At 40.6% G+C, this 9987-nt stretch overlaps 1 protein-coding gene across 6 annotated transcripts in view; it reads right to left on the bottom strand.

Moving 5' to 3' along the window:
- Positions 1 to 3613: 3613 nt before the first annotated feature.
- The window catches only part of preb (prolactin regulatory element binding), a 26887-nt gene continuing 20513 nt past the window's right edge, over positions 3614 to 9987 (bottom strand). For 3 of the 6 annotated variants that reach the window (XM_020587250.1, XM_020587248.1, XM_020587247.1), the window contains 6 exons: positions 7028 to 7108; positions 6802 to 6929; positions 6540 to 6722; positions 4379 to 4451; positions 4123 to 4282; positions 3614 to 4020 (listed from right to left, as the gene is read on the bottom strand). In XM_020587250.1, the coding sequence (XP_020442906.1) occupies positions 3926 to 4020; positions 4123 to 4282; positions 4379 to 4451; positions 6540 to 6722; positions 6802 to 6929; positions 7028 to 7108 (720 nt within the window). In that variant the 3' untranslated portion in view covers positions 3614 to 3925. The remainder of the gene's footprint in view (positions 4021 to 4122; positions 4283 to 4378; positions 4452 to 6539; positions 6723 to 6801; positions 6930 to 7027; positions 7109 to 9987) is intronic. The other 3 variants (XM_020587252.1, XM_020587251.1, XM_020587249.1) reach the window with 2 other exon arrangements.

Genomic DNA, 9987 nt, shown 5'->3' with positions numbered 1-9987 from the left:
TGGAGCTGCCAGGCAAGAGGTCCAGAGGAAGGCCAAAGAGGAGATATATGGATGTGCTAAAAGAGGACATGAATTTAATTAGGGTAAGAGTAGAGGATGCCGAGGATAGAGTTAGGTGGAAACAGATGATTCGCTGTGGCGACCCCTAATGGAAACAGCCGAAAGCAAAGAAGAAGAAGATACTATCTCCACATCACCATGTGCAAATCCATTGCTTGACAGCATTCAATTCAGTGGAGCCAATCCCTGTTGATCTTCAAGCAAATCATCAGTTACAGTGCTACAGGGGAACACAGCTGCGGATCAGTTATCACATTCACAGTGTCAATACCTGCTTTGTGCAGCATCAAAGTGCTCTGTAAACATTTTGCATCCTCATGCATATATTGTGCTTTCTTATAACAATGTTGGTTTGTCCTGATGGATAGATTCAACATACAACAGAGGGACAGAAAACATTGCAAGCTCATGCACAAAATTAATACTTTCCAGTAGAAAAAGACAATTTGTTTGACTTTAAATCACTTTACTCTTGACTTTAATCTCTATCCAAATAGTTTATTTTTTTGTTTTATAACAGTTCATTCCTTTTATTTTCATTTGATCCATTCTGCCTGTCTTTTTCTAATCAACAGGTAAAGAAAATAGACAGAGAAAATGTTAGTCTAGCTAACACATGCAAATTAAGTAATTAACCCAGAGGAGATGACCAGTTTTTAAAATAGTTTTCATTAAGGTGGAGTGTCAGCTGGTAATTATGTAAAAGGATTTTCACATTTGTGTGTTTTATCCTTGGGCTAATGTCAACCTTTGGAATACACAGCAGTCATATATTGTAATACCTGAAATAGCAAAATTTCACACTGTGAAATCTATGCTCTGAATTTTCAAAGCAGTCAGAAAATAAAATACTTCAGGTAGCTTAACTTCGCCAATTCAGGGGTATAACACCATCCGATCGCAATAATGTCATTTTCGGATTCCTGACAATTTTCTCTACCACTTTCATATATTATGTGTGTGAGAGCTTTAAGGATGGCAGAATAGGAGCAGAAACATGGCAGGAATCTATGAGAAACACACACAGAGGAAAGCGGAGCGGAGGTCACGTGACCATACAGCGGGGGTAATTGGAAAAGAATGGAACCATTGACTTTGAATGGAGAAGTAGACAAAATATAAATATGGATTAAAAATAAACCGTAAGAGATATCAAGAAGATATTTACATCAATGCCTGATTATGTCACGAGTTGAATACAGTTAAAATGGCGTTTCTAGCCCACGGTATCCCTGAGATGTTGAGGTTCAACTTCCCATGAGTTGAATACAGTTGACAAGCAGCTTTTGACAGCGTCTGCAGAGACAAGCAGGTAGCGACAACCGACGTGCATTTCTGCATTCAGTTTCAAACAAACAGAGCACCCTGTTGTGTTAGTACACTGTTGTATGATGTCATGATATTAAACACATTGAAGGAACCGCGGCATTTTATAATTACAAAGACGTTTTCCTTCCAGCACGTATTATTTGACCATCTATTATATGTGTATAATGCTTAAGAATGGGCATAATGGCAGCACAAAAGCGGCAAGAGGAAGAGCAAAAGCTCCGAGTAAATATTTGCAAAAAAACAAAGTTTATCAGTTTGAACATTAAATATCTTGTCTTTGTGATGTATTTAATTAAATATAGGTCATAAAGGACTTGCAAGTCTTTGTATTGTTTTTATTTACGTTTTACACAATGTCCCAACTTCGTTGGAATTGGGGTTTGTAATAAACTGAGTTGGGTGGCTTTAAAAAAAAAAATCACATTTACATTGTTAATTTGATGGGGCTTTTTTTTTACAAAGTAGCTTGAACTACCTTTTTTAAGTAGCTTTATTTAACTAAACTAGGTTTCTCCCTAGAGTAGATTTGCTGTAGTTCTGGTTCTCCCAGTATGAAGTAATTGGTAGCTTGGAAAGCTAGCTTCCCAAGCACTTTGTATATTAAAAAAAACACACACAATTGAATCTAATGACAGACTGACTATATGATTCAGGATTTCCAGAGAAGTATTACCTACTTTAGTCTGATACAAATGATAATGCAATGTGTGAAAAGCCAAAGTGTCATCACAGTCAATGGCTTCAGTCCCAGTCCTTCAGTCTTGCAGGATCTTATTCCACTCATCATTTGGGGCTTCAGGTCACTTACTTACCATGTTTTGATACTGGGAGATGAAGGAAGTGCATCCTCAGTAATAATACTGGGCATGATAACTGAGAATAGCCACTGAATGGAGTGACAACACTAGAATCAGCTGCTTAGCCTTATGGAGGCCCTAGGTGAGATGTTGCTATGGGGACCAACCTATAAGATAATTTCAACTTTGACTACACTGTCAATAGTTTTGGTCTTAATTAGTCAATAACAGTAGTAACGTACTGATCAAGTCATTTCTGAGATCTGGGAACACAATAACATCTCTATAGGTACAAAGTCAGTCAGGCGAGGAATCAGCATCTTTTAATCATTTAAACACACTCTTTGCTTAGCTGATCAATGACAACACAGGGTCTGCAGTAAAAATGTACATCTTTCTACTCTCTGCGGTACATGATCCACCCTCTTCTAGGCTGTAATATTCATAATCAAAGTTCAAAGGAGAGACTAAGACAGAGGGTCCTCAATGGAAACCAAACAAACATTACTAGAAAAGAATGCAGTGCAGCTGTCTCTACAGATCTGGGTGGTGCTTAAATGCTAACCAAGGAGTTTAAAGTTAACAGTTGACCTTGCAACTGCAATTATCAAGCTTTTGCTTATGAAGCAGCCATATAGAGAGTCCAACTGGGTGAACCAGAACACTACAAATATTGGTAGAAGTGTGGCAATGTCTTTCCAAAATAAGAGAATATCCCCAGTTTACAGAGACAAACAGGGTTTTAACATGTCAATTTCATCTTCACTGGCAATATTACACCACAGGACTCTTAAGTGTCTGGTCTATGCTACCTACTAGTGGATAAAATGGAAAAACATCTGGAAAGCAGTCAAAGTATTTTTTCACATAGAATAAATCGGTGTCTTTGTATAAAGAAAAGCAAAATCAGACACATTATGAGCCAATCATATACATACACACACACAAACACACCGATCAGGCATAACATTATGACACGCACACACACACACAGATCAGGCATAACATTATGACCGCCTGTACATTTGTATGCACTTCAGTGCTGTGCTTCTGCCTTAACATTTGTATTTATGAAGCTCAAAATGTTTCAGTGTTTGGTGAGATTGTCATAAATGTATAAATTCAAGTATATGTTCATTAATTAGGTCACAATTAAAGGTGGTGTTGTACTGGACTACATTATATAAAGGTGTTCCTAATATTCTGACCCTCTCATGTATGTCAAAGGGCAGGAAAAAAATAGAGACACCTCTGAATATAATGTAGTCCAGTACAACACCACCTTTAACTATTCCCTCAATAATGAACATATACATCTATGAGAATGTTAAACACTGACATATTTTGAGCTTCATAAACAAATATTAAGGCAGAAGTGTTGCACTGACGTGCATACAGATGTACAGGTGGTCATAATGTTATGTCAAACATAAATACCAAAAAAGATTAAAAATAACTGAAAGATAATCCAATCCCACAGTCTGTCCTGGTTTGATTCCTCTGGGTTTACAAGTCCAAGAGGAACAATCCTGAGTAAGAGCTGGGGGGCATAGTGCCATAAAAGCTGTTTAAAGACAGCACTGCATCTAAAAGATCGTTCACAGGCTCAGAGGGACTTGTGGTGCAGCATTGGAGATGTGTCGGTGATGAGCTGAGGATGGCTACTGTACAGCAAAATATGTCATAAGAAGATGTGTCAAAGCTGAATCAACCTTGACCCCTGACATTTGCTTAATTTAAATAAATCCTGGAAAGAGGTACTGTAGGAGGAGGATGACTCCCACAACCATGAGGCCACAGAAGAACAGCACCAGCCAGATGGGAAAGGATCCTGGAGAAGATGCAAAACAGAGGAACAAACGATAAGGTGAGAAGGTCTGAGGTTATGATCCATTGTCTTACTGTGCCCACTGGAAAATGATGCAGGACTTACTTCGGTTGGGGACGGCATGTACTTGACAGCGGCTGTCCACAGCAACACTTAACAGGGCTGTTTCATTATTCCCTTTGATATTTTTGCTTTTCAATGAGTCAGGCAGGAAGGCCAAGTCTGTCACAACAATACCATGGGACTCCTGTACATAATACAGCTTCTACACAAAAAGGGCAAGATCAAGTTACCACCATACTGCAGGGCTGTATGGTTGATTTATGCACCTATTTGAGATGTGTATCTACACTCTTGTTACCTGTAGGGAGAAAGCAATGTAGATAGCTACTGATCCTGTTACAGTTCCAAGGCCAAGAAATGTTCCAGAGTCACTGTGAAGACAAGTTAACATCTTTTGTGAGGAATAAACAGGATTCCCATAAAAAGTCATATTAACCTTTCCAAACAAAATGAGCTATGCTCAATATCCTTAAGAAAACAATCTACAGTACTGTTCAAAGGTCTTAGGTCACCATTAGTTTTGGTGCTTTAACAGGGTTGTAATGATAATATATATATTTTATTCTCAGTCTCTTCATTAAGATATAACCAGAAAATACATACACAATATAAAAAACTTTTTCAGAACAAAATGGCTTCTACAGTCCAGGGTCAGTATTTAGTGTGACCTCCCTTTGCAGTTAAAACAGACTGAATTCTTCTGGGGAGATGGCCTTGAAGTCATGAAACTATGCATGCAAACCACCATGTTTGACTAAAGGCTGAAAGCACTCATTCTTACACCTCTCTCAAACACTTGTCACATACTGGCGATGATTGGACCTGAAAATGTCAAACTTAGTGGAAAAGAGTCTAATGGAGTAGTGAATCTATCTTCACTCTAGTCTTTGAGAGCGTTTGCATATCTCGGCCTTTTCTCCCTGTTCCCTTCTGAAAAAGTGATTTCTTGGTTTCTGTCCTTCCACAAATGCTGTTCCTGATCAAGCGTCTTCAGACTGTAGAAGGATCGGCTGGGCATCCAGATAAAGCTGCCAAATGCTAAGCCAGGTCCTTGCTGGATTTCCTCAAAGAATACTGGTCTCCTGGTATCTCCTCCATGCTCCCGAGACTGTGCTGGGTGCACAGATGCACCAAACCTTTTTGCGACTGCACATATGGATGCGCCATCTTAGAGTAACCGGACTACCTGTGCAACCTGACTGGGATGCAGGTACTGCCTCATGCTATCAGTAGTAACAAGTACACTAGCAAAACAAAACTTGAGAAGAATGGGTCAGGAAGGAAGGAGAGAGCATTTCTCTGTGGCTACCACGTGCAAAACTATTCACTTTTTTGGGGGTTGTGTTACTTGCCAGCCTTATTGTTGGCTGCAGGTGGTAGCATCTTGTAATTAGCAATAAAAATTTAAAAAGTTAAGAACAAACAAATAAAACAGAGGAATATCATAGTGGAAAAACAAGTTTTGCATGATTAACTGAGGAAATGATTTGAGAAAACTCCGCAGGGGAGGCATTCCACAGTTCGCGAGCTACAATGCAAAGCAACAGCAATCAACAAACATCCAATTTTTTTTAAAGTTAATAGTTCAACGAAGACCAAAATTAATGCTACCATTATTAACATTACAGAGAACATAGACGAAAACAACACTGTTAATGCTGAAGCTGTCGTCAACATTATCATTAGCAACCAGCAGATCCGGTCACTGCAAGAGCAAGCCACAGTGGGATCTCTCAGTGGGTGTGAATCAACAGGCTGCCTCTGTCTGAGTTGAAATGACAGGGCTCACAGGAGCTGGGGATGAGGCTCTCAAGCTTTCAAATGTAAATCACGAGGGCATCTCATCATGCTGTGACTTATTTACATGCTAATAATAACTTGGTTCTAATGAGATAAATGTTGAATGAAATTGTGGATCATGCCATAATGTTAATACAAACCTAAGTTAATCTTAAACAATAATTTTAGAAAACATCCAAACATATACCATGTGAAAAACTAAACAGAAATTTGATTGTACTTTCATTTTATGTATGGCAGTAGACATTCATTCCATGCAAAATTTGTTCATCACATTTGCATGCATGTAGATGTATCCCAGGCAGCCCCTCCTACTTAAAATACATTCCCACACACAGGTGCATGGCAGAAGCGGAAGACAAAGAAATAATAATAAATAAATAAACACCTTAATTTCAATCTGACCATTCTGATAGCTGTCGCATAGTCAGACATTGTTTGTCTGCACATCCATGAAAAGATCAGACCTGATTCACTTGGAGGGAAAATAAATTGTATTTGAGTCTTTCAGCATGTTGTCTGAATATAGTCTCTGAGAACAAGCACCCTGCCTGAGCTTGGGCCATCAGACAGCCCTGACCTCTCCTACTTATCCCATTTCAAAGGTCAGTCTCTCCACATCCATGGTTAACTTATTATAATATAAACCTATCAGTTACCTGACAGCCAGACTGGAGATAACCTCTGTGCCACAGGGAGCCGTAAGCATGGGCAGGAAACTCTTGCCATCCCACTTGGTGAGGTAACAAGGGGGAGGTTTTCTATCCCTCTTATGGGGGATCTGGACAGTGTAAAGCCTGAGACCCGCTTTCTGGTCTTCTACCTTTCCGAACCTGAAACAACTATGTATAGTTACGGTCATATCCTGCAGATGGAAATGGGTAGGTGAACAACTGGAATGTTCTGTCACAGAAAACAAACCTGCAAGCCATATATCGATAAGTCTTCTCAGTCATTTGAGGCAGGGTTTCATACCATTTCAGATTCATTGCCAACTGACTGCCACTCCATACACTGCAGGCAAAGTCCCGGCCAACAGTCACCAGCTGCTGCACACAACATATTGACCATTACTAGTGAATTAATATATTCATCATTACTTAAAGCCTACATTAAATATCCACACCAAGAGGTGTCAGTGTTTCACCTTGTTCCCTGGACCCATATCCAAGTCTTCAATCTCCCCTTCATGTGCTTTGAAGTCAAACTTCTTCTTCAGGGATGGAAACTGTAAGAGTCAAGAACAAGGACTCAATGTCAAGAAAACAATGCATACATTCCCCTCCAACAGTACTGGAATGGCTACGCTAATTAATTTGTGTTTGCTGTACACTGAAGATATGAGTTTAAGATCAAAAGATCTTACGAGACCAAAGTTCAGAATTTTAGCTTTTAGTTTCCTGGTATTTGCATCTAGATGCATTAAACAGCATTGACCATAGCACATTTTCTATCAGATCACTCAAATTTTAAGTGAGCAAAAGCATTAAAACAGATAGTTTTAAGTAAATTAAATAAAATATTTAGTTGCATATTCTGTCTTTGTAATACATGCATCAAGCCTTTGATCCAATAACATCACTAAATAGCGTCTTCTTTTGACATGCTTTTACTGCAGCCTCCTTCGGTTGTTGTTTGTCTTAGGGAATTTCTCCCTTCAGTCTTCTCCTCTTCAGCAGGTATAATGCATATTCAGTTGTTTTAAGGTCTGGTGAGTAACTTGGTTAGTCAAAAACCTTCTACTTTTTCCCACTAAAGTCCTTCGTTGAGGTGACAGTGTGTCTTAGGTCATTGTCTTACTGCATGATGAAGCTCCTCCCAGTTAGTTTTAATGCATTTCTCTGTAAACTGACAGACAAAATGTTTCTGTATAGCTCTGAGTTCATTTTGCAACTACCATTATAATTTATATCATGAATAAAGATTAGTGAGCCTCTTCCAGAAACAGCCATACAAACCCAAGCCATTATACAGCAATGTGATGATCCAAAACACACTGTCAACTCAAAGTACTTAAAAGAGGTCAAGTCATTTACCAGACCTTAACCAAACACAAGTGAAATCTCTGTTTATAATTAAATATGAGTTTTAAAATATTTCCAAATCATTTCATTTTACACAGCGGTCCAACTTTTTTGAAATTGGGGTTGTAAATACCAAGAAATAAAGGCTGAAATTCTGAACTTTGTTCTCATATTTATCTTTTGATCTTAAACTCAAACATCACAGTGCACAGCAAACACAAATCAATTGGCCTCACCGTTTCCATATTTTGAGGGGACTGTATGTTTTATTACATACAATTGCTTATAAAAGTAAATAACAGAAAAAAAACCACATCAAAATGATCAAGACATGCCATCTTTGTAGAATCTGAAACAGAGTCAACTTTATTGGCCAGGTTTGATGAACACAGGAGGAATTTGACTCTGGTACATCGGCTCTCAATGTGCAAACAGTAAACCAGCATAAGGTTGGTTAACAAAATAAGCAGTATTAACAGCAACATTGATGGCAACAAACAGTGCAAACAATGCAGAGTAAGCAGTATAAACAGACAGTAAACAATGCAGACAACAAAGGAATATTCATTGAAACGAGATAAATAGGGATAAAAACAGAGTACTTAAAACTAGAGACCTGTACGAGTCTGTATAATCTGTACGATGTATATATACAGAGATATTGCACTGAGGGTTATTGTGCAATCATACTGTCGTTGGTTAAGTGTTCATCAGAGTGACAGCTCGGGGGAAGAAACTGTCCCTGTGCCTGGTTGTCTTGGTGCACAGTGACCTGTAACGCCGTCCAGAGGGGAGAAGTTCAAACAGATTGTGTCTGGGGTGTGAGGGGTCTGCAGTGATCCTCTCCGCCCTCCTTTTGACCCGTGAGGTGTACAGGTCCTCCATGGAGGGCAGGCTCACACCAATGACCTTTCTGCAGTCCTGACTGTCCGCTGAAGTCTGTACTTGTCCTGGTTGCTGAGCCAAAACAGACAGTGATGGAGGTGCAGAGAACAGACTTGATGATTCCTCTGTAGAACTGTATCAGCACCTCCTGAGCTGGCGCAGGAAGTACATTCTCTGCTGTGCCCTCTTGATGATGGTCCTGATTTTGGACGTCCACTTCAGGTCCTGGGAGATAGTGGAGCCCAGAAACTTGTAAGACTTTACTGCAGATACAGTGCTGCCAAGTATGGTAAGTGGGGGTTAGGTGGGAGGGCTCTTCCTGAAGTCCACTGTCATCTCCACTGTTTTGAGCGTGTTCAGCTCCAGGTTGTTGCGGCTACACCACAGGACCAGCTGCTCAACCTCCCGTCTGTAGGCTGACTCGTCACCATCTCGGATGAGACCAATGACCGTTGTATCATCTGCAAACTTGAGGAGCTTAACAGAGGGGTCATTCAAGATGCAGTCGGTGTAGAGTGAAAACAGCAGAGGGGAGAGCACACATCCCTGGGGGGTGCCTGTGCTTATTGTCCGGGTGCTGGACGTGGTTTTCCCCAGCCTCGCCTGCTGCTCCCTGTTTGTAAGAAAGCTAGTAATCCACTGACAGGTGGGGGCAGGCACAGTGAGCTGGGTCAGTTTGGAGTGGAGGATGTCTGGGATGATGGTGTTGAATGCTGAGCTGAAGTCCACAAAGAGGGCCTGTGCATAGGTCCCTGGGGAGTCGAGGTGTTGCAGGATGTAATGCAATGCCATGTTCACTGCATCGTCCACTGACCTGTTTGCCTGGTAGGCAAACTGCAGGGGGTCTAGCATGGGGTCTACGATGTCCTTTGGGTGGGTCAACACCAGTCTTTCAAAGGACTTCATAACTACAGATGTCAGAGCGACAGGTCAGTAGTCATTCAGTCAACTAATGAGGATTTTCTTCGGGACTGGAATGATGGTGGAGCGTTTGAAGCAGGAGGGGACTTCACACAGCTCCAGTGACCTGTTGAAGATAAGTGTGAAGATGGGGGCCAGCTGATCAGCGCACACTTTCAAGCAGGAGGGGGTTACACCATCTGGGCCTGGTGCTTTTCTGATCATTTGTCTTTTAACGAGACCATGCACATCCTTTTCACAGATTGTTAGAGGTGGGGGGCTGGCGGGAAGGGGGGCG

This window comes from Monopterus albus, unplaced genomic scaffold (assembly GCF_001952655.1).
Source record: "Monopterus albus unplaced genomic scaffold, M_albus_1.0 scaffold446.1, whole genome shotgun sequence".
Taxonomy (NCBI): Eukaryota; Metazoa; Chordata; class Actinopteri; order Synbranchiformes; family Synbranchidae; genus Monopterus; species Monopterus albus.
Note: the sequence above shows the minus strand (reverse complement) of the source record. Positions and strands in the feature narration are given on the sequence as shown.